This window comes from Cervus elaphus, chromosome X (genome assembly GCF_910594005.1).
Source record: "Cervus elaphus chromosome X, mCerEla1.1, whole genome shotgun sequence".
Taxonomy (NCBI): domain Eukaryota; kingdom Metazoa; phylum Chordata; class Mammalia; order Artiodactyla; family Cervidae; genus Cervus; species Cervus elaphus.
The window spans coordinates 126,452,549-126,478,114 of record NC_057848.1 but is presented as its reverse complement, the minus strand read 5'-3'; the positions used below and the strand labels follow the sequence as shown (position 1 = coordinate 126,478,114).

Here is a 25,566-nt window from a genome sequence, read left to right as displayed (position 1 = left end):
GTATAGCATGGAAACTCTACTCAATGTCTTTCAAGAATCTATAATGGAAGCTAACATCACATTGCAGATTAGTTGTAATTCAATTAAAAACAGTTAATTAATTCAAAAGTTTGGTTGCTTATAGATCCATGGATTTATTTTTATTCTGTTGTACTAGTATATAAATATAAATGTAAACATATATGCCAGTACCATGCTTTTTTGATTACTCTAGCTTTATAATATATTTTGAATTCTGGAAATATAATGCTTCCAGCTTTCTTCTTGATCAAGATTTCTTGGATTATTCTGTGTCTTTTGTGGTTCCATATAAATTTTAGTATATTTTTCTATTCCTGTAAAAATGCCATTAGAATTTTGATAAATATTTCATTGAATCTGTAGACCACTTTGGATAATATGGGCATTTTCACAATATTAATTGGATTTCCCTCATAGCTCAATTGGTAAAGAATCTGCTTGCAATGCAGGAGACTCCAGTTCGATTTCTGGGTCAGGAAGATCCACTGAGACCCTTCCAGTAGGCTACCCACTCCAGTATTCTTGGCCTTCCCTTGTGTCTCAGCTGGTAAAACAATCCACCTGCAATGAAGGAGACCTAGGTTTGATCCCTGGGTTGGGAAGATCCCCTGGAGAAGAGAAAGGCTACCCACTACAGTTGGTGACATGGAGAATTTCATGGACTCTATAGTTAATAATGACAATATTAATTATTCCAGTTCATGAGCACAGGGTATTTTTCCATTTGCTCATAACTTCTTCAACTTTTTTTTTTAATTAAGATTTTATAATCTTCAGTGTACATGTCTTTCTCCTCTTTGGTTAAGTTTATTCCTAGATATATTTTAAAATTTTTGCTATTGTGAAAGGGATAGTTTTAATAATTTCTTTTTCAAACAGTTTGTTGTCTGTGTATAGAAATACAATGGATTTTTGTATATTTTTATCCTATATATTTGCTAAATTTGTTTAATTCTACAGTTTTTGTTGAGTCTTTAGAGTTTTTGCAATATAAAATCATTTCATTTGCAAATAGATAATTTCACTTTTTCCTTTCTGATTTGGATGTCTTTAAAAAATTTTTTTCTTATCTGATTGTTCTGGTTAAAGGCTTCCAGTACTATGTCAAATGGAAGTAACAAGAGTCAACATCCTTGCCTTTACTGACTCTTAGAAGGAAAGTTTTCAATTTTTCTCCATTGACTGTGATGCTAACTGTGGTCTTTTCATAAATGGCTGTTACTGTGTTGAGACAAATTCCTTCTATACCTATATTTTAAGAATTTTAATCATGGGTGGAATGTTAATTTTTAATGTTTTTTTTTTGTATACATTGAGATGGTCATGCATTTTTTCTTTTTTCTTTTTAATATGTGGTGCATTGCATTAATATATTTGCATATATCTACCTACCTTAGCATACCAGGGATAAATACCACTGGTTTACAGCATATGATCCTTTTAACATGCTATTGAATTTAGTTTGCTAGTATTTTATTGATGATTTTGTATCTGTATTTATTAGGGATATTGGCCTGCAGTTTTCTTTCTTTGTAGTTATGTCTTTGGTTTTGCTATCATTGTAAGGCTGGTTTCATAAAATGAGTCTGAAAGCATTTATTCTCTTTTTGGAAATACTTTAAAGAAATATTGTCATTAATTCTTCTTTGAGTGTTTGATAGAATTCACACATGAAGCCTTCCAACCCTGGGATTGTCTATGTTGGGAAATTCATGATAAGTGATTAAATCTCATGTGTATCATTGTTAGGTCCATTTGGTGTATGGTATTTTTCAAGTCAGATGTTTCCTTATTGAATTTCTGTTTAGATGTCATATCCATTATTTTAACTAGGATATTGGAGCACTTTACTATTATTGTTTTGCTGTCAATTTTTGCCTTCAGAGCTGTCAGCATTTGCTTTATATATTTAGGTACTCTGATGCTGAGTATGTCTATATTTATCATTGCTAAATCTTCTTTTTGAATTGATCCATTTATCATTATATAGTGACATTTGTTTCTAGAGACAGTTTTAGGCTTAAAATCTATTTTGTCTGCTATATTATAGTCATCTTTTTAAAATTAATTTATTTTAATTGGCATATCTAGTAGTGATGAATTTACTCAGTTTTTTTGGTTTTGGTCTTGGAAAGATTTTATTTTAGATTTTCTTCATTATTAATGTGTAATTTTATAATTTTTATAAATTCATCACTGAATTTTTTTCTTCCACTACTTTGAGTATAACATCCCACTCTTTCCTAGCCTGTTCAGTTTCTGTTGAAAAATCCTCTTTAGTCTTATGGGGGTCCCCTTATATGTGAATTGCTTTTCTTGCTGCTTTGAAAATTCTGTGTATTTAACTTTTGAAATTTTTTTTTATATCTAAGTGCAGTCTTCTTTGGGATGATCTTATTTGAGAAATGTTGAGTTTCATGAGGAGCTTCCCAGGTGACTCAGTGGTAAATAATCTGCCTGCTAAAACAAAAGACGTGAGTTCAATCTCTGGGTTGGGAAGATCCTTTGGAGGAGGAAATGGAAACCCACCCCGGTATTCTTGCCCGTAAAATCCCATGGACAAAGGAGGCTGGTGGGCTACAATCCATCCAGTCATGAGTTGGACACGACTAAGTGAGCCCACATGAGTTTCATGGATCTGGATGTCTGTTTCATTTTCAGAATTTGGGAAGTTTTCAGCCATCATTCCTTTAAATAGGATTTCTGCCCCTGTTTCTCTCTGTTGTCCTTCTGTAACTCCCATAATGCATGTCAATTGTCTTTATGGTATCCCATAAATCCCAAAGCCTTACTTTACTCATTTTGCATCTTCCTTTCTTTTTCTTCTTGTAACTAGATAATTTCAAATTAATTATCTTCAAGTTCACAGATTCTCTCTTTTGCTTGATCAATCTTTTTTCCCTTTTCCTATCATACACTTTCTCCCATACAAATTCATCAAAAGATCATTTGAATGCTGAGAAACTTCCACTAAACAACTTCTGAACACTGACAGAGGACACCAGGCACCCAGAAAGGCAGCCCATTATCTTCAAAAGGGGGTAGGACAAAATATAAAAGACAAAAAGAGAGACATAAGAGTTAAGGATGGAGACCTTCCCTGAGGTGGAAGTCGTGAAGGAGGAGAAGTTTCCACACAGTAGGAAACTCTCTTACAGAAGCTCTATAGGGAGTTTTGGAATCTTAGAAGGCAACATAACTGGGAGAAAAAACAGAACAAAACAAACAAACAAAACAAAACAAACAAACAAACAAAACACAGAATACACGCCTAACCACAACTGCAGAAAAAAGAACTTTCCTGCAAAAGGCTGTAACCTAACAACCTAAAGCACAGCCTGGCCTGCTCACAGAACAAAAGATTGAGTGAATATCAAAGGAGAGTTAGCCGCTGGTAACCAGCCCCTCCCTACCCACTCCCGCCCAGAGGCAGAAAGGTAGGCTTGTGACAGCCAAAGCCATAAGGCAAGGGGCTGCTGCATCTTCCACCAAACTGTGAGCAGGCTCCCAGCTGCTAACCATAACTTCCTGAGATACTGTATGGTTGGCATCCACCAGGAGGGTCGCAGCCTAAGATCAGCTCTCCAGAGGAGACATACAGCACACCTGAGATGGTGCTCTCATGGTGCATCTGGGAAATCTAATGGCCAGGACCTGGGAGCTGATTAAGATGCATGGCCCACCTAGGACAGAGTGCTCGCCAAGCACCTGGTCACCTGAGCTGCTCAGACCAGGGAAGGACACAAAACACATGCCCAACCCACAGAGACTGAGCCAGAATTGTGTCTGAGTGTCTCCTGTGGAGGTACGGGTCAGCAGTGGCCTGCTGCAGGGACAGAGGCTCTGGGTGCAGCAGACCTGGCTATGGCATAAGTGCTCTTGGAAGAGGTTGCCATTAACCCCACCATAGAAATGCCAGAGCTTACACAAGACTGGGGAAACAGACTCTTGGAGGGCACAAACAAAACCTTGGTGCACCAGGACTCAGGAGAAAGGAGCAGTGACCCCACAAATGACTGACCCAGATTTGCCCATGAGTTTCCAGGAGTCTCTAGTGGAGGCGTGGGTCGGCGATGGCCTGCTGTAGGGTTGGGGGCACCGAGTGCAGCAGTGCATGCATGGGAACTTCTGAAGGAGGTCACCATTGTCTTCATTACCTCCACCATAGTTTGGCCTCAGGTCAAGCCACAGGGAGGGAACACAACCCCAACAATCAACAGAAAATTGGATTAAAGATTTACTGAAAATGGTCCCGCCCATCAGAACAAGACCCAGTTTCCCCCTCAATCAGTCTCTCCCATCAGGAAGCTTCCATAAGCCTCTTATCCTTATCCATCAGAGGATAGATACAATGAAAACCAAAATCACAGAAAAATAACCAAACTGATCACATGTATCATGGCCTTGTCCAACTCAATGAAACGATGAGTCATATCATGTACGGCCACTCAAGATGGACGGATCAAGGTGGAGAGTTCTGACAAAAATGTGGCCCACTGGAAAACGGAATGGCAAACCGCTTCAGTATTCTTGCCTTGAGAACCCCATGAACAGTATGAAAAGGCAAAAAGATATGACCCTGAAAGATGAACTCCCCAGGTCAACAGGTGCCCAATATGTTACTGGAGAAGAGTGGAGAAATAACTTCAGAAAGAATGAAGAGACAGAGCCAAAGCAAAAACAACACTGACTTGTGGATGAGATGGGGGATGGAAGTAAAGTCTGATACTGTAAAGAGCAATTTTGCATAGGAAGCTGAAATGTTAGGCCCATGAATCAAGGCAAATTGGAAGTGGTCAAACAGGAAATGGCAAGAGTGAACATTGCCATTTTAGGAATCAGCGAACTAAAATGGACTGGAATGGGTGAAATTAACTCAGATGACCATTATATCTACTACTGTGGGCAAGAATCCCTTAGAAGAAATGGAGTAGCCATCATAGTCAATAAAATAGTCTGAAATGCACTACTTGGGTGTAATCTCAAAAAACAACAGAATGATCTCTGTTTGTTTCCAAGGCAAACCATTCAATATCAGAGTAATCCAAGTCCATGCCCTGACCAGTATGCTGAAGAAGCTGAAATCAAATGGATCTATGAATATCTACAAAACCTTCTAGAACTAACATCCAAAAAAGATATTCTCTTCATTATAGGTGACTGAAATGCAGAAGTAGGAAGTCAGGAGCTACCTGGAGTAACAGGAAAATTTGCCCTTGGAGTACAAAATGAAGTAGGTCAAAGGCTAACAGAGTTTTGCCAAGAGAATGCACTCGTCATAGCAAACACCCTCCTCCAACAACACAGGAGACGACGCTACATATGGGTGTCACCAGATGGTCAATAATGAAATCAGATTGATTATATTCTTTGCAGCCAAAGATGAAGAAGTTCTATACAGTCAGCAAAAACAAGACCAGGAGCTGACTGTGGCTCAGCAAAACAAAGGTTCAAAAGCATGATCTCCTTATTGCCAAATTCAGACTTAAATTGAAGAAAGTAGGGAAAACCCCTAGACCATTCAGGTATGACTTAAATAAATCCCTTACGATTATACAGTGGAAGTGACAAACAGGTTCAAGGATCTGCTCTGATAGACAGAGTGCCTGAAGAACTATGGCCGGATATTTGTGACATTGTACAGGAGGCATTGATCAAGACTATCCCCAAGAAAAAGAAATGTAAAAAGGCAAAAAGGTTGTCTGACAAGGCCTTACAAATGGCTGAGAAAAGAAGAGAAGCTAAAGGCAAAGGGGAAAAGGAATGATATACTCATTTGAATGCAGAGTTCCAAATAATAGCAAGGAGAGATAAGAAAGCCTTCCTCTGTGATCAATGCAAAGAAATAGAGGAAAACAGACTGGGAAAGACTAAAGATCTCTTCAAGAAAATTAGAGATAGCAAGGGAACATTTCATGCAAAGATGAGTACAATAAAGGACAGAAATGGTATGGACCTAACAGAAGCAGAAGATATTAAGAAGATGTGGCAAGAATACACAGAAGAACTATACAAAAAAGATCTTCATGACCCAGATAACCACAATGGTGTAATCACTCACCTCGAGCCAGACATCCTGGAATGCTAAGTAAAGTGGGCCTTAGGAATCATCACTACAAACAAAGCTAGTGGAGGTCATGGAATTCCAGTTGAGCTATTTCAAATCCTAATAGATGATGCTGTTAAAGTGCTGCATTCAATATGCCAGCAAATCTGGAAAACTCAGCAGTGACCACAGGACTGGAAAAGGTCAGTTTTCATTCCAATCCCAAAGAAAGGCAATGCCAAAGAATGTTCAATCTGCTGCACATTTGCACTCATCTCAGTTCAGTTCAGTTAAGTTGCTTAGTCATGTCTGACTCTTTGTGAACCCATGGACTGCAGCACGACAGGCCTCCTTGTCCATCATCAACTCCCAGAATTTATTAAAACTCATGTCCATTGAGTCGGTGATGCCATCCAACCATCTCACCCTCTGTCATCCCCATCTCCTCCTGCCTTCAATCTTTCCCAGCATCAGGATCTTTTCAAATGAGTCAGTTCTTTGCATCATGTGGCCAAAATATTGGAGTTAAGCTTCAGCATCAGTCGTTTCAATGAGTATTCAGGACTGATTTCCTTTAGGATGGACTGGTTTGATCTCCTTGCAGTCCAAGAGACTCTCAAATGTCTTTTCCAAGACTACAGTTCAAAAGCATCAGTTCTTCAGTACTGAGCTTTCCTTATAGTCCAACTCTCACATCCATACATGCAGGTCAATAAACAACAGTTAGAACTGGACATGGAACAACAGACTGGTTCCAAATTGGGAAAAGGGTATGGAAGATTATATATTGTCACCCTGCTTATTTAACATATATGCAGGGTACATCATGCAAAATGAAGGTCTGGATGAAGCAGAAGCTGGAATCAAGATTGCTGGGAGAAATATCAATAACCTCAGATATGCACATAACACGACCCTTATGGCAGAAAGCGAAGAACTAAGGAACATCTTGATTAAAGTGAAAGAGGAGAGTGAAAAATTTGACTTAAAACTCAACATTCAGAAAACAAAGATCATGGCATCAGGTCCATCACTTCATGAAAATAGATGGGGAAACAATGGAAACAGTGAGAGACTTTATTTTCTGGGACTCTAAAATCACAGCAGATGGTGACTGCAATCATGAAATTAAAAGATGCTTGCTCCTTGGAAGAAAAGTTATGACCAACCTAGACAGCATATAAAAAGCAGTAACATTATTTTACCAACAGAGGTCCTTCTAGTCAAAGCTATGGTTTATCCAGTAGTCATGTTTGGATGTGAAATTTGGACTATATAGAAATCTGAGCACTGAAGAATTGATGCTTTTGAACTGTGGTCTTAGAGAAGACTTTTGAGAGTCTCTTGGACAGCACAGAGTTCAAACCAGTGAATCCTAAAGGAAATCAGTCCTGCATGTTCATTGGAAGGACTGATGCTGAAGCTGAATCTCCAATACTTTGGCTACCTGAACAAAGAACTGACTCTTAGAAAAACAAAACAAAACAAAACCCTAATGCTGGGAAAGATTGAAGGCCGGAGGAGATTGGGATTACAGTGGATGAGATGTTTGGATGGCATCACCGACACAATGGACATGAGTTTGAGTAGGCTCTGGGAGTTGGTGATGGACAGGGAATCCTGGTGTGCTGCAGTCTATGGGGTTGCAAAGAGTCAGACATGACTGAGTGACTGAACTGAACTGAACTGATCACTACATATATTTTTTTAGCTCCAGAGTTTTGTTTGATTCTTTATTATTTTTGTTGAACTTATCATTTTGTTTATGTGTTGCTTTCCTGATTTTGTTAAATTGTCTCTCTGTGTTCTCTTGTAGCTCACTGAACTCTATAAAACAATAATTCAATTTTTTTTGTTGTTGTTCAGGCAATTTTAGATCTCCATTGTGTTGGAGCTGGTTACTGGAAAACTATATTCCTTTGTTGGTGTTTGGTGGTGTCATATTTCCTTAATCATTCACTTTTTTCTAGCTTTGCAGTGGTATCTCCACTTTTGAAAGACTGACCATCTCTTCCAAACTTTATGAACTAGCTTCCATGGGGAAAGAGCTTCACCTACAGTTGGATGCAGTGGTGCTAGCTGGGTAGAGTATGATAGCTTTGACTCTGTGATTGTTCAGCACTGGCTCTGACTCTGGGGAGGGCACATTGGTATAGCCTACATACAGTTCCATCAGCTGAATACTGCAGTGATCTTCAGAAACTAAGTCTCCAGGTGTCCACAATAGTGACAAGAACTATTGGGAGTCCTCAGTGGTAAAGGCTACTGAAAGGTTGCTGATGAGAGCTGTGAACAATGCCAGAATTCTTGGCTTCCAGAGGAGAGAAATTTGATCCGGGGCCAGTGATAAGGCTTGATTGCTCAGAGCTTTTTGTGTAATAAAGTTTTATTAAAGTTAAAAATAGATAGAGAAAGCTTCTGACATAGACATCAGAAAGGGACAGAGAGTGCCCCCTTGCGAGTTTTTACCAAGGAGTTATATACCTGTTAACAAGCTTCTAATTAGAGAAAGGAAACACCTCAAAACTGAGAGAGTTGCACCAGGCCCCTCACCCACAACATGCTCTTTGAGATAGCCTTGGCACAAGGTGAGTCATCCTGGGCCATAAAACAATTGACATGAATCTTGAAAAAAGGCAGATTTCCAAGCAAATACCTAGCTCATTAACATAGCCTAAGGAAGACATTTCCATGAGAAAAAAATCATTGGTTAGCTCAAGGTTTGAGATAAAGTTAAGTTCAGGTGGTACCAGGTGTCATCATGACAACACAGAATTTGAAAAGAAAAGAAAAAAAAAAAAAAGTCTGTCACTTGCAGTTTTATTTCCTCCTGCTGCTTGGGGACATCTTCCCTCCCTTCCACGGCTATTAACACTCTCACTACTTGGGTCTTTCTGTTCACTTTTTCCCCCATGGGGCAGAATTATGACTGAGAGCACTCCTCTTGACACTATGTCCAACATGTGGGTTCACATGTAGCTGTGTCTGTGATGCACAGAAATAGCTTTGGCTCCAGAATTATGTGGGCCACTCACTGCTGCAGTAGTGGTGGTGTCTCAGCAGAGGATCATATCCTGTTGGGGGAGAAGATGTAAGTGGCAGCTATTCTGGTGGAAGTGGAGCAGCAGTGGCTCCTTCTGAGTAGGGGAGCCAGAGTAGAGTTGGATCCTTTTGCAAGGCTGCGTGGCAGCAGATCCTTGTGTAATAGTATTAGTGCAACAATGGCTCCTTCCCTGGGAGAACACAGAGGTGAAGTGTCTGTTGGGAAAGGGTGCATCAGCAGCTCATTTTTGAGGAGTTAGGTGTTGATGGATCCTTTTGGGGGGAGCTAAGTGGCAGTGTCTCTTTGGTTGGGGAGTTGAAGCAGTTCTTTCGTGGGGTCATAAGGAACAGTTGGGGCTTCTTCTGGCATAATGCAGAGCAGCACTGACTTCTTCTAGCAAAGGCAGCATTGATGGCTCCTTGTCAAATGGAGGGGGAAGGAGGGTTGCAGTTCTTTATGGATATGGGAAGGCAAGGAGTAGCAGTAGCTTCTTTTCAGGAGGATGCAGGGGTGATGGTTTCTTTTAGGAGAGTGGAGCAGTAACAATTCCTTCTCTGGTGTGACATATCAGTAGTTATTCCTTGTGGAGCTGGAGGTGGGACAACTAAAGCTTCTTGGAGTAAGGACCAATTGGCTGTGGCTCCTTGGGTTGGGGGGCAAAGCAGTGGCTCTCTCTTGGAAGGAAGGAAGGGGAGGCTTTTCTTGAGGTTGAGGTGATGGCTGCTCCTTCATAGAGTGCAGAGAAGCTACAGCTTCTTGAGTTGTGGTAGAATGTTGGTGGTTCCTTCTTGTAGAGGTGTCAGAGAGGTGTGGACTCCAAGTTCAGTTGAAAGGTGAGTGTAAAGAAAGACAGTCTGGTAGTGAGGGCTGCTGGCATTCTCCTGCTGTCTTTTTCAGCCATGGGGGTTATCTCTTGATTCCTAGCTGTGCCAGATTGGAGTGATGTGGGTAAGATACTTCTTACATTTACTTATTTGCCTATCTTCAATTATTTTGCTGCACTGGGTTGTTACACTTTCTTTGTGTTGTGGAACTCTCTCAGAGCTATTACATCAATCTATAGTTGCCTATTCCTTCTTTTGGTGGTTATTGTAGGGAGAAGTGAGTATTGGGATCTCCTTAGTCTGCTATCTTCCTGACATCACTTGTGAATAATCTGATTTGTATAAAGTATTCAGAATAATAAAACTATTGAGACATAAAGTAGATTAGTGGTTGTCCAGGGCTTGGGTGTGAGATGGATTAGTGAATGAGGCTAAGGAGTACAGGGACTTTTTTAATGGTAATAATATTCCTAAAACTGACTGTGATGATGATTGCAAAATTTTATGGATATACTAAAAATCATTGATTTGTACTCTTTACATGTGTGAATTTTTTGGTTTGAAAATACCTCAAAAAAGATGTTATAAGATTAATATGGTATCAATTGGAAGATGGATTGAAGAGAGTCAGAGTTGGAGACAGAGAAACAAGTTAGGAAGTTTTGTATTAGTCCAGTCTTTAAAATAAGCATCTAAACTGGAGCGAAAATATCAGGAATTGGAAGGAAGAGAATATGGTTATAAAATATAATGTAGAGGTTCAATCAGTAAGACTTGTCATTTAGTTGGATTTTAAATGCATGAGAGTGGGTAAAGTAAACTCAAAGTAAACTCAATTTTTGAATCTGGGTAATTAGGAAGATTTTTATGTCATCACTAGATACTGGGAGTACAGACTGAGTAATAGCATTTTTTTTTTCCAAAGGAGGAAGGTGAATTCATAACAATTTTAGTTTTTTATGTGTTGTCAGGTCAACTTTCAAAAGACATCCAGTAACTTTGATTTACAAAATTATGTTAACTTCATATATGCAGCATTGTGATTCAGTGTTTTGCATATTATTCTCCATTGTATGGTATTATTACATAATTATGATTCCTTGTGCTATACAGTATATTGTTGTAGCTCACCTATTTTATACATGGTAGTTCATTTCTGTTAATCCCATTAAATACATAAATAAAAAATTCCAGTATATGATTGAAAGTTTTGGATTACAGCTTAATGACAAGAAAGATCTGGCTAACTATTTGAGTCATCAGTACACAGAAATTAAAACTGACATCAGAAAGATGGCTGAAAGCTTCCATGGGGAGCATATGGAAAAATAGGAGAAGAGGACTAGAGACAGAACCTTGAACAGCTGCATTTAGGAAGCATCAGCAGGAAAAGGAGATCAGAACAGAGTTAAAGAAGGAAGGACATGATAAACAGGGAGAACAGTAGCAGAGCTGCCTTACTAGAAGATTGGACCTGGATCTTTAAAGACAAGGACAGTAAAAGAGAAGCTGAGGGTATCCCAGGAGGGGGAAAAATAAAGTCACAAAAATAAAATGAATACTGGTATTGAAATGATGGAGAAATATCTTGAAGTACTGGGACTCACCTGTCACAGTCTTTTAGGGATACCTGGGAACTGGGAGACATTTCTTACCTGGTCCAACTGGAGATTTCTGTTATCCTTTCTAGGTGAGGTTCTCACTTACCAATGGAACATTCCAGAGAGATCTGGCCCTGGTCTCAATGATTCTGCTTGTGTTTCTTGGATATACTATTCTGCAGTGGATCCCATCAAGGTAAAGACAATATTGGCTTCTTGGAGATGTCTCAGAAATGGGCAGACTGCATAGCAAAAAGAAGCTATTAAACAGATGTGGTAAAGAGCCTAGTACTGAAGTCCAGGGACTGGAGGAAATTCCTCAAATCCCGAGCTTATTTTAATAGGTAGAAGGAGAGATAAAATGATTAGGTAGCACCCATGTTTGTTCTGAGGATTTTCTTCCTTGTTTCTTCTTGGATAGTATAAGGCAGTATGTTATGACTTTAGGAACTTAGAATTGGTTGTCAAGAGATTGGGTTTCTAGCCCAAATTTGGTTCTGTCTTATCTTTGGATTGATTTGGGGCAAGTCATTCTGTCTCATTCATTTCTCATCTGGAAAAAGCTAATCTGTGTAGCCACCCATCAACAGCCAGATGTCAGTAATCACTTATTGAGAGCCTACTACATTTTAGGCATTTTACCTGGCTCTTTTGATGATAAAAATAAAAGATTCTCCAAAGGAGAAAGTAGGCTCTCAATAAGTGATTACTGACATCTGGCTCAGCAGATGAATGGATAAGGAAGCTGTGGTACATATACACCATGGAATATTACTCAGCCATTAAAAAGAATTCATTTGAATCAGTTCTAATGAGATGGATGAACCTGGAGCCCATTATACAGAGTGAAGTAAGCCAGAAAGATAAAGAACATTACAGCATACTAACACATATATATGGGATTTAGAAAGATGGTAATGATAACCCTATATGCAAAACAGAAAAAGAGACACAGATGTACAGAACAGACTTTTGGACTCTGTGGGAGAAGGCGAGGGTGGGATGTTTCGAGAGAACAGTATCGAAACATGTATATTATCTATAGTGAAACAGATCACCAGCCCAGGTTGGATGCATGAGACAAGTGCTCGGGCCTGGTGCACTGGGAAGACCCAGAGGAATCGGGTGGAGAGGGAGGTGGGAGGGGGGATTGGGATGGGGAATACATGTAACTCCATGGCTGATTCATGTCAATGTATGACAAAACCCACTTCAATATTGTAAAGTAATTAGCCTCCAACTAATAAAAAAAATGGAAAAAAAAATTTTTAAATAAATAAATAAAAATAAAAGATTCAGTTCCCATCTTAAAAGAGTGTGATCTATAATAGCTGTGGGGAATAGATGAATATAAACATAATATTAGCATTGAATATATAAAATATAAGTAAAATATATAATAAAGCTAGGTCTCTCCCGCATGGCAAGCCGATGTTTTACCGACTGAGCTACACGGGAAGCCATATATACATATATATACACACACACATATATGTGTGTGTATATATATATATACAGACACACACACACACACATTTTAAACATAGCGTAGTGTTAGCAACTACTTAAAACTATTTAATAGGAAGTGCTATGGGAGTCTGATTCATTCTGCTTGGAGGAGAGAATGAAAGGGAAACTAGAGAAGGCAATGTGATGATAAGTAGATGTACTTTGAGCTTTAAAAATGGAATAGTAGTATAACATAAGATAAGGGATATGGTGGAGGAGTGGGCATTACAATGAAGAAGAAACAACCTGAGAAAAGGCACTGGGTTGTGAAAGTGATTGGTGGGTTTGGAGATCAATGAATATTCCAGCAGAGATAAATCATAGGTGAGATAGCATATCTTACCTGTGCCCCAAGGTGGTTGTGAGGATGGATTCAGATAATATAGTTGAGCCTCTTATAAATACAAGGCATTATGATAAAGCGCTGAGGACACAGTGGGCTTGGATGTCAGCCTATCTCCCTGTAGAGCACCTATTGCCCAGGAACAACTCCATCTGTTCATTCCTTCCCTATCCTCAGGACATGTACAGTGGCCTGGTGGGACCCTTGGCCATCTGCCGAAAAGGCATCCTGGAGCCCTACGGAGGACGACGTGACATGGACCGAGAATTTGCCTTGTTATTCTTGATTTTTGATGAGAACAAGTCTTGGTATCTGGAGGAGAATGTGAAAACTTATGGGTCCCAGGATCCAGGCCGTGTTAACCTGCAGGATGAGACTTTCTTGGAGAGCAATAAAATGCATGGTCTGTAGAAAGAAACGTATCCTATTTCCAAAGAAATTCTTACTGGTTTCATGGAGATATTTTTGATAGGCCCATCACAACCTAAGGGAACATAATCTCTGAAAGGTTAGGAAGGTGGAATGGGGACACATTAGAAGGAATGTCTAGTACTACAGTATTATCTATAATGTGGTTCAAGTTAGATCAGGTGCTCAGAAAGCAGGAAGTTGACTCTATAAAGTTGCTGTGGTAACATGAACACATTTTAACCTGTTAGAGAGTGCAAGGCAGACATTTATGACCCTTAATGTACCTGGTGCCCTGGCTTATTAGGGCCTCTCTATTTAAAAATTCTGAATTTAGTTTCTCGATATTATCTTATTTCCTTGCCACTCTGAATCTGAGATATGTTTTCTCAGTGGATTCTAATATAGATAAATGAAGGGCAGCTTGTCTTTTAATCTATTTTTGAAACAATGGTTATATCTACAGATGGAAGGATTGGAGAGAGAGCCTCAAAGAGCAGCATACTGGGTTATATTACAAATAAGAACTTTTTTGATGCTCAAATGGATTTTGGAGGGAAATTATGCACCCAAACCTTCCTTTGTTCTACAGATTTGTGTATCTTTAAAAAATAGAGAAAATCTCAACTAAGAGGAAGAGTTTAAGTGCAGGGGAATGTAGTAGTGCAATATTTCTTTGATTTGAGGGTAAATTGCAGCTTTGATAGTGACTTTACTGGAACTCAAAAGTAGTCTCTCATTGTCACACAAATTATGGCTATGTCCCCTCGATGGAAATATGAGTGATTCACATTGGATCTGATGATTCACAGACTTTACAGAATGACTTTTTAGCTCCTTTCAAATCTGAGAAATAAATTGCCCAAAGCCAAATGGAATGAGGATACAGATCTTGCTCATGTAGGGGTTTGGCTAATGTTCATTTCCATCCGGTGTTTAAGTGTTTATTCATCCAACTCTTCAGGTATCAATCTACCTCTCTATGAAGTATTTACTGAATACTCTCTGAGTGTGGGCATTAGAGATAAAAAAGTAATGTTGGAGTCTGAGGGAAAATAAATAAGACCCTTACTTCCCTTCTAGATTTCTGAGCTAATTGAGAAAGAGACATAGATGCTTAATTAAGATCAAATGTGAACTTACTGAGAAAGCTAGTTGCAAACTGAATTTAGTTTTGCAGCAAAATGGGCCTCCTAATACTCCACCAACAATGGATAGATTTTCTGTCCTGTTATTGACATAGAGGAAAAAAAAAAAAACAGCCCTCCTTCTTTACAGGGGCAAAATCTTCCCCATGATGGAATAACAAATCCGTTTGCATCACTTCCTGTGGTCTGATCTAAGAGAGAGAAGATTCAGAATGGGGCTGAGTTGAGTATATTTAGTTCCTTTCTCAAATAAAAAATTTGACAAAAGTAAATAGACAGGTTATAAATGTTCCTTCCATTATTTCCTCTCTTGGATGAAGAGTATAAATTATCTTCCCTCTATGAGAATATTAAAAGTGGACAAGTGTATCCTGGGTACACTCTTAAAAGTGTGAATGAACACAGTGCTGAATGGTTTATTATCTTTAGAGCATGAGATGTGTCCTGGGAAGAAGCAGATTGGGAGTCCCATGCATTAATATAATTATTAATTCCAAGAATGTGACAAGTATTTTTTAACATATATTGTAGGATCAGGTGTCTGCTTGGTGTTCTGAATAATACAAGTACAGTATTATAGTATATACATTTATTTCCTGCTTACTAAAAACCTTCAACCTATTTGGGGATATGAAATTCCACAAATTAAAAGATAGATGCATGTAGAAGGCAGTGTCTAGTGAGTTCCAAAGAGTGATACAGATAGTACTGGAGGAGTTTAGATGTGGAAGGGGATGCAGCAAATGAGGGGTACTAAGAGGAAAAAAGTCAGGAAACTATTGTTAGAAGAATTGAAAGTGTGAATGGGCTTTGAAAAAATCAGTAAAAGGAAGAATTTTTGAGAGGGAAGATCAGAAACATGAGCAAGAACACAAAGAACATGAATAAGGGACCAAAATAGGGGATGGTTAAGAAATTACCCTAATTGAAATATGTTAGATAGTGTTAGACACATCTGGGAAAGCTTGGGACTATATTTTGAAGGACCTTGTTGGTCTAAGGAGTCATGGACTTGATCTTTTGTGCGGGGGGGGGGGGGGGCACCTATTAAGGTATTTTAAGCAGCAGAATGACATGGTCATACTAGTTATTAGAGAGACCACTCTTATAGTACCAATGTGGGAGATAGATTAGAGAGGGACAAATGGAATAGAAAAGAGAGAAACTAGGAGGATACTGCTGTCATCAGAGATGATAAGGATTATCTTTATGGTAGTGGCAGTGTAAGTCGAAATGAAATATACAAAATACTTTTTCTTCTCTTACAGCCATTAATGGAAAGCTCTATGCCAACCTCATGGGCCTTACAATGTACCAAGGAGAACGAGTGGCCTGGTACATGATGGCAATGGGACAAGATATTGACCTACACACTGTCCATTTCCATGCAGAAAGTTTTCTCTACCAGGTGAGCTGGAAAGAAGGCTGAGTCCCTCAGGGGTGATTATAGGAGTGATTTGATATTCATTTAAAAAGAAGAGAAAAGCAAGAAACAAGATAATAATCAGTTAAAAGAGGAAAGGTATTGTACATGGAGTATTGAGCAGAGAAATCTAGTTTGGGTTTGTGTCCCAAGGTCAGTCATTGTCCTCCAAGCCTTATCTTTCCCCTTCGATATAGAAGAAATGAGTGGCTCATTTATGGGATAAGAAGACCGAAGGAATAAATGTTATCGGATCTCAGTCAGGGGCTTGAGGCCCGGTGAGCAGTCATCCTAAGAGCAAGAATTTTAAGAGAAGTGTGTCACGATCTCTAAAAGTCCTTAATCCATTCCTGAACTTCAACTCAGGAACTACATTGGACAACATGTGGGTTTTGAAGATTTTGTGTTAGGAAAAGTGGTTAGAGTTGTAGGCATTAACGAGTGGACTTGCTGACAAAGGTCCATATAGTCAAAACTATGGTTTTTCCAGTAGTCATGTATGGATATGAGAGTTGGACCATAAAGAAGGCTGAACACTGAAAAATGATGCTTTCAATCTGTGGTGCTGGAGAAAACTCTTGAGAGTCCCTTGGGCAGTAAGGAGATCAAACCAGTTAATCCTTAAGGAAATCAACCCTGAATATTCATTGGAAGGACTGATGCTGAAGCTGAAGCTCCAATACTTTGGCCACTTGATGCGAAGAGCTGACTCATTGGAAAAGACCCTGATGCTGGGAAAGATTGAGGGCAGGAGGAGAGGGGAGCAACAGAGAATGAGATGGCTGGATGGCATCACTGACTCAATGAACATGAGTTTGAGCAACTCTGGGAGATAGTGAAGGACAGGGAAGCCTGGCATGCTGAAGTCAGTGGGGTCTCAAATAGTTGGACACAACTTAGTGACTGAATAACATAAAAGATTTAGAAATGATGATAAAGGTGGTGGCATGGAAGATAAAGCAAACTGAGTTTTATTTCTAAAGGATATACATGGATTTTTCCTAGGGGTCAAGGCTTAAACCTGCTAAAATGTATGGCTATACTAGTTGTTAGCCCCCTAATGAGAGCTGGAATGGGTTTTACTTTGGGTCACTTTTAGAAAAGTAGGAAGAAAGAATCTCCTCTGTTGAGTCAGTTTGTGTGGGTTGATTCATAGAGAAGATGGATAAGGTAGAATCTTTTAGCTGCTCTCTTGGAGTCCTATTTACCTAATGTGGATACTGAAGCCTTATACTTTCTATAAACTCTGAGATGATTGCTATATCCTTCACTTTTTCTCTCCCACCACCAATCTCTTTTGCAGAGTGGAGAGAGCTACCGGGCAGATGTAGTGGATTTGTTTCCAGGGACCTTTGAGGTTGTGGAGATGGTGGCCAGCAACCCTGGGACATGGCTGCTTCACTGTCATGTTACTGACCATGTCCATGCTGGCATGGAGACCATCTTTACAGTCTTGTCCCAAAGAGGTAAAGCCTAACTATGCCATCTTCTAGTGCTGTATCTAGTCTGTAAGAACCAGAAAAATCCCAAGAAGTCTTTTGCATCTGTCTTCTGATCCCAATAAGTACCAGGTTTTAAAACAGAACCGATCCCCTAGGTGTTCTCTTAACCTTGTTGCTCCTCCGCTCATGCTCCTCCTAATTTCTTCAACAGCTATTGAGCTCATATGAATTGACTCAGCCTGAAACTGACTGGGCTCTATGCATTGATGTTTAGTATAGATTTGCTTCCTTTTAACACATTTAATTTGTATGTAAACTTATTACTTTAGAATTTATTAGGTACTAGCTAGTTCAAGGAATGTTGTTAATGAGTTATTTTTTTTTCTAAAAGAAGAAATATAATTCCAACAGCTACCCCTTAATTGGTTTGTTTTGTGGAGACTGTCAAAGGCTGAAAAGAGATAATTAGCCTTCAATTACAACTAATCCCAGACAGATGCTACCAAGGGTGGTAAAAAGTTTTCCTATATTTGTTATATAGAGAAGTAATAGCCAGGGTAGTTTCTTTACCAATCTTTATTCATCACCAAGAACATAGAACAGTAGGTTGTGTTGAATTTTGGGTCTTTGGGCCATTAAAGGGTTGAGTCTCACTTCTTACTCCTCTTAACCTGAATCCAGTACTCATCATTATTCCCCTCCCAAGAGGCCCAATAGAAACTCTTAGGGCCCACAGAAATTCAGGGAGGTTTTATTTATTTATTTATTTATTTATGTTTTTTATTTAAAGTCACACTAGGGAGGTTTTATTTATTTATTTATTTATTTATTTATTTATGTTTTTTATTTAAAGTCACACTGTTTTGAAAACTGGTAATGTTGAGAGGGGCTTCCCTGATAGCTCAGTTGGTAAAGAATCTGCCTACAATGCAGGAGACCCTGGTTCAATTCCTGGGTCTGGAAGATCCCCTGGAGAAGGGATAGGCTACCCACTCCAGTATTCTTGGGCTTCCCTTGTGGCTCAGCTGGTAAAGAATCCACCTGCAATGCGGGAGACCTTGCTTTTATTCCTGGGTTGGGAAGATCCCTTGGAGAAGGGAAGGGCTACCCACTCCAGTAGTCTGGCTTGGAGAATTCCATGGACTGTATAGTCCATGGGGCCGCAAAGAGTTGGACATGACTGAGCGACTTTCACTTTCACTTCACTTAATATTGAGGTAGGTATTCTGGGACTCCTTGCCACTGGCATTCTATCAGCATGAATAGAAAGTGGGAAAATGTCTTTAGGCATTCGAATAGGACTATCCAACCATGGTAGAAAATACAGCTCTGCCATTTAACCCCAGGAAAGAAGACAAATGATTGTACATTATCATTTCCTATATCTTTGGAAAACTTTGTTCTCTGGTAACATACTGCTAGAATGTGTCTTCTAGCTACTGCTGTAATACTACTACCTACCTCACAGACAAGCACATATAATTCTTTAGTGTGTTCTGTCAGTCCTTAGAACCAAAGTCAAGTGGTGAGTTGTTGTATCATCAAGATCCTATAGATCCAGAGAAATAGACTGTCTCCATGTGTAATGGCAGGTCATCTCAAATATGGACCATTTACTAGATAAGACACTGCATCAATACATGTCATCAAGAACTTCCATAAACAAGACTAGCTCATACCTCTTTTTAATAATGAGCCAGTCGATAATTTTACCTATTTGCCTTTTGCTTGTTTGACACCCTATAGTATGTGATATTGTTCCAGTTGCATATGAGCTAACCAGGTCAACCAGAGAGAAGAGCTGAAGGCAGATAGGGAATAAAAGACTGATTGTTGGAAAAAACTTCCTGTGGAAGAAGCAGATGATGAAAGCCAAAGCTACAATATAAGATTAGAGTGGAGTAAGGTCATTTTTCTACTAAAAGGAGAGAGGAAAGGATCAATGTGTAGGTTTGGGTGAGAGGCTTGACAGAAAGGTAGACTATTTCTGTCTGATGGGCTGTGTTTCATCTGTAATGAAGTGAAAGACAGATGGGAGGGTAAGGGATTTGAGAAAAGTGGACAAAGATTTGAAATAACCACTCTTGGAAGTGGGGGCAAAAGTTACTCTGAGTGGTGGAAGATAAGTTAATTACTGCCAATCAGCTTCGAAGACTTAAATTTGTACCCAAAGAATACTTACTTATACTTAAAGAAAGAGAATACTTATATTTACAATTGTATGATGTTTCTCCACCAGCATTCAGGATATATATAAAAGAAAATATAGTTACTGGGGCTTCAGCAAATGATTATAATGGTCCAGGTAAGTTAGTAGTTGAAGTGATAAACAATGGAGTTGTTGACCAGGAATGGAAGGAAAAACAGGATGAAGCTGGTGAGTTGGGAAAAAAATTAAACTGTCCAAGAGCTAAAGCTCTTCATGAGAGGATAAAATAACAGGTTAAATGGAGTAAGTAGCATTAGAACATAGAATAGCAGAGCATTGTTAGACATTTGAGATGAAGCAGTTCTGCATAATTAGGGCAATTTGACCAGAGTTAGAGTATATTCAAAATTTGTTGGAGTTAAGAGGTCAAAAAACTGTGAGACTTGAGTGTTAGATAGGTCAATACCCACAGCGGGAATTGAGGACAATAAAGACTGAGCCACATACCAAAGACTTCCATGAATGAAGAGAACTGCTAGGTAGCAGTGATAAGAAGTGGTTATGGTTTTTTCTAGCCAAATAATGAGCCTCAAAAGACATGTATATTTGCAAAAAGGGGATGAATAATAAGTAATCTCAAGATAGTATTGAGAGGATGCAAAGGAAATATTGTCCTCAGAGAAGAGTTCAGCCCCTGTAAAGCAAGAAGAGGAAGAAATAGTCAGAGAGATTTAATATGTAGGGAGGGATGGGTTTGACCAAGAGTAGGGGCTTCCTGAAGGAAAGCTGGAAAAGTGTGGCAAAAATAACAATAATGAAGATAAAGTGCCAGTAAATATGTAAATATTGGTAGAGTGGTGATTTACCTTTTGGACTTCCAAGCCTATACACTTGTTCATATTTGTATCAATGTTAAAAAATCAAATCCACATACCAATACTGACTTTGACTACAAGCTAGTTAATTCCAGTCACCTCCATTTTGCTTACTATATCACAGAGAGTTCCCTCTAGTCAATGCTAACCTCCTATAACAAGTCTGTGAATAGGTAGGAAGAATAATAGGACTAACCTCTTTTTTTTTTCCCTCCAGAACACTTAAGCACTACCACCACCATCCCTGAAGAGATTGGAAAAGGTAGGGGAATGACACACAGATTGAGTACTTATATATGTCATGCATTCAGGGAAAGGTGCAGTGCCTCTAGAAAATGGGTTTCACATGACTGAAAGCTGTACCACAATGCTAACAGGAAGAACCCTGAGATTTATTTAAGACTTCAGATGCAAGAAATCTAAGGTTAAGCTTCTCTCAGCAGATTTATTGTCTGACCCCCATGCCCAACCACTTTAATTGAGGAAAATGGCCTCATCTCCAGTTGAAGGCTGCTATCTTAGCCTCTCACCTAATGTGTGAGGGGGAAGAAAAGTCAAGGTCTTGCTGAGTTGTGCATAAAGGAGCTATAGAACAGATATGAATTCCCCACAAGAACAGTGTGAAACTAAGACAAATACTATTCAATCTATGGAATACTAAATAGTTGACTTTTGGGACCAGCCATTTCTACACTTCAAGAAAACAGAGATTCTTGTCCTATCTAGGCTAGGTTCAAATAATTACTTTACTTTCTTCCTCATTTGTATCTAAACTGAGAAATATTCAAAAAGTTATGAAGGTCTAGATCAGATGTTAGAGATCTTCAGTTCAGTCTGGAAATTTTTCAGCTCTATTTGGAAAACACCTGATGACCTGCCTGGGCTTCCCAGGGGACTCAGTGGTAAAGAATTTGCCTGACAGTGCAGGAGATGCAGGTTCAATCCTTGGTCTGGTAAGATCCCTTGGAGAAGAAAATGGCAACCCACTCAAGTACTCTTGCCTGGAAAAACCCCATGGACAGAGAAGCTTGGAGGGCTACAGTCTATGCGTCACAAAAGTTGGACACAACTTATTGACTGAACAATGATCTGCCTAAGTATCTTATAAACAGTCAACCAGGAAACTAGGGTATGTCCTCCAGGGATTAGGGGGTGGAAAGGTGAAGCAGAGAAAGCAGAGTGCCATATATATATATATGTGTATGTATATACATATTTTCAGGCTTCCCTGGTTACTCAGACAGTAAAGAATCTGCTCACAATGTAGGAGACCTGGGTTCAATCCCTGAGTCAGGAAGATCCCCTGGAGAAGGAAATGGCAACCCACTCCAGTATGCTTGCCTAGGGAATTCCATGGACAAAAGAGCCTGGTGAGCTACAGTCCACAGGGTCACAAAGAGTCAGACATGACTAAGTGACTAACACACACACACACATGCATGTTTTGTACATGCATTTGTATATACATTTGTACATACCAGTATGTACATACAAGCATACATCTTCATAAGCTTTTGCTTGTTTTAAAATGTTGAACAGTGAGAAAAACCCCTCAGAACTGGTGATCTACAGAAGTCCAATATTTTCTACATGAGAAACTGAGAGATGGAAAGTGATTTTTCCAAGGTCACAAGAGAAGTAAGTAAGTGGTGGAATGTGAACTCAAGACCAGGATGTTTCCCAGCTTCTGACTGAATTCATTTTATTACATCTTCTCTCAGTTCTGTAAGAATATTGATTCATCCAATTATACATTCATCAAACATATGCTGACTGCCAGAAACACCAAAATAATAAGACATAATCACTATTTTCAAGGAGATTCAAAGTAGAATGAGATACAGAAACAATAATTGTAGTTCTGGATACTATATATTATTTTTAAAGGTGGGGGAAATAGTAACAACTGATCAATCATTGTGCATTTGCTATCTTCCAAGAACTATGTTGAATATTTGTAAATATTAACTCAAACCTCACAATAAACATTAAAATTAAGCATAGTTACTATCCTCATTTTATAAAAGAGGAGACAGAAATCCAGAATTGAGGGTGGCTTGGGTCAATTGGTCCTAGCAAGTAAACTGTTGGATTACAAATAGTACAGGTGCTTTGGGCACACCAAATAGAAGACTATCATTTTTTTCTAAGTTGTGGGGTGTGCATTTTAATATTTTACATGAATATAACCTAAACTGAGACATGGACATTATTAATTGTCTAGCTGAATTGAAGAAAGCTTTGTTGAGACCTATAATGTTTAAGCTGGTGATAGAATGGCAAGGAAGAAGAAAAGTTGTTCAGGCGAATGAGCAGCATGAGAAAATCTTGAAAGCCTGAAAGAAGGCTCACCTATTCTGCAGAACAAGGAATTAGTTGTTGTGGCTGAAGAGTAGCAATTAAGAGTAGGATAGGTTAGAACCTGATTGTGAGAGTTGGAATGTCTGATTTGAGTCTGAGCTTTACTCCATGGGCTAATTGGGGATCATCAAAAGTTTATATGCCAGGAACTAAGAAAATTAGATATTTCACCTAGAAATATCAATATGACATCAGTGTTATGATGACTCAAACATGCAAGAGACCAGACAGAACAGTGGCAGGCTCTTATCATGGCCCAATTGTAAAAGTGAGTATTGATAAGCTAGATAACTAAGTCAAACTGCGTTTCAGGAGATTCTACCTACTACTACTAGTTCTACTATCTGAAGCCATGCAAACCAATTCTTTTTTTGCTACATCATAAGCCTTTATATATTTTAAGAAGTATGTCAAGGCCCTTCTCACTCTGAGTCTTAGTTCCTTCAATGGGGGCATTGGAGCTTCAGTGCTTCCTAAGGATTTTCTCAACTATGGCATTTTGTTACGTTGATTCCCTGTAACTGAGTCTATCATCATTGGCTGATCTTTTGAAGTTTAAGAACAGTTCTTCTATCCTATTTGAATGAGCTTATTTCTTCTCTTCCAGAGTTGATTATAAAATATGCCTTTTAAGAGTACTCTCCAGCCCATGGTTCCCATTTTCCTCTTGTTCTATTTCAGTAGCAATTCCCAGAGACACTGGAGAAGGCAATGTGAAGATGCTGGGCATGCAGATCTCTATAAAGGATATCGAGATGCTGACTTCTGTCTTGATTGTCATGGGTGTCATTCTCCTGCTCATTGCTCTGGTTCTTGGCGGTGTGGTGTGGTACCAGCATCGTCAGAGAAAGTTACGGCGCAACAGGAGGTCCATCCTGGATGACAGCTTCAAGCTTCTGTCTCTCAAGCAGTAACAGCTGGATCTTGGAACTGCCTATCTGGAATATACTCTCAGCAGGCCATGGACTAGCAGCTGACATACATTTAAAGGGTATGGGTTGTAGAAAAAGCAGAGGAAGGAATCAAACTCATCTGAGTATTTCTTCACTTATTTATTTGTGTTGAAATTGTATTCTTTCTTTTTCTTTAGTTTCTTTGTTCCACTTGGGCACCTGGGGCTAAGTTCCCTAGAATCTCTTATCACAAATTTCAACAGCTAGATTACATCACCCACTGACAATTGGAAGATCTGGTAATTACTAAAAACGGAAACATTTTCTCACAAAGTGATGCCAAAAGTAAGGTTCATTAAGTTTATTAGGGTTCATTAAGTTCATTAAGATTAAGTTGCTACTGCTTTCCAGAACTTAGGCAAGTTTATTCTGAACCGAGGCTAAGTGAACTGTGACAATAATCCACATCTAAAGACTAAGAACATAGCGTAATGGGGAATGAGTAAGGTAGGATTTAAAGATCCAAATTGTATTTTTACTTTTCTTGAGAGTGGACCATTTTTGTTAAGTGGGTAAATGCAATATTGCTGTCAAGAGCAGCTACAACCTCTGGAGACAGAAACTCCTCAGGAAGCTAGTATTCCAAGTTCTTGGTACAGTTGCACTGAAGGGAATGTTGAGTTTCCTCTCCATGCTTTCATCAGAAGATTCTACATATTAAAGTGCTTGTTATTACACCAGAAGAGTGAACTTGTTGATTTTGATTGTCTCTGTGGTCTCTTGAAGGTTGTGACTGTTGCTGAAAGAGAGCACTTGGTGAGACTGGTGGAGGTGGTTAGGGGTGGGCATAGAATGGGTCTGCCTATCCTTTGTGGATGCTTCAAGTTTGTGTTTGGGAAGTGAAGAAGCTGTCCCAGAGGAGACCTCAAAATCCATAAGTGCCACAAATATCCTAGATGCTAGGAAATGTTGCCAGAGGGAAATAGAAGACTAAAACTAGGTTCAAACCTTTACACTGGGCAAGGAGAGGAGAGCACAGATCTAGTGAGCTCTTTTGGTAGCTGGGGATATGAAACATCTACTTGCAATTTTGGGGGCCTCTTAATAGGGTCGGGAAGATCCCCTGGAGAAGGAAATGGCAATCCACTCCAACACTCTTGCCTGGAAAATCCCATGGATGGGGTCGCAGAGTCCTTCCTCTGGTAATTTAAAGCAATATTCCTTTGTCACAACTTCAAGACTCTCTAAAACCTTGGTCAGAGAACACAGAAAAGAGAGAGAGTAGGGATGGGATAAGCTGGCCCATTCTTACTGTGGTATCCATTATACCATTTTACATGACAAATAGAGAATGGGAGAAGCATCAGGACAGTGAAAACAATAACTGAAATGCATTGTGCTTTATATTTTACAAAGCATCTAATACCTAATTGCATTTGACTTCCATTAGTTCTATCAGGGTGACATTTTTCCTGTACTT

The 25,566-nt window shown here is 39.2% G+C and overlaps 1 protein-coding gene across 5 annotated transcripts in view; it reads left to right on the top strand.

Moving 5' to 3' along the window:
- Window positions 1–24,823, top strand: part of HEPH (hephaestin) — a 156,853-nt gene extending 132,030 nt beyond the window's left edge. For 4 of the 5 annotated variants that reach the window (XM_043896303.1, XM_043896304.1, XM_043896300.1 and 1 more), the window contains 6 exons: window positions 11,625–11,731; window positions 13,565–13,790; window positions 16,212–16,351; window positions 17,670–17,832; window positions 21,050–21,094; window positions 23,875–24,823. In XM_043896303.1, the coding sequence (XP_043752238.1) occupies window positions 11,625–11,731; window positions 13,565–13,790; window positions 16,212–16,351; window positions 17,670–17,832; window positions 21,050–21,094; window positions 23,875–24,107 (914 nt within the window). In that variant the 3' untranslated portion in view covers window positions 24,108–24,823. The remainder of the gene's footprint in view (window positions 1–11,624; window positions 11,732–13,564; window positions 13,791–16,211; window positions 16,352–17,669; window positions 17,833–21,049; window positions 21,095–23,874) is intronic. The other variant, XM_043896301.1, reaches the window with a different exon arrangement.
- The last annotated feature ends 743 nt before the right edge of the window (window positions 24,824–25,566 follow it).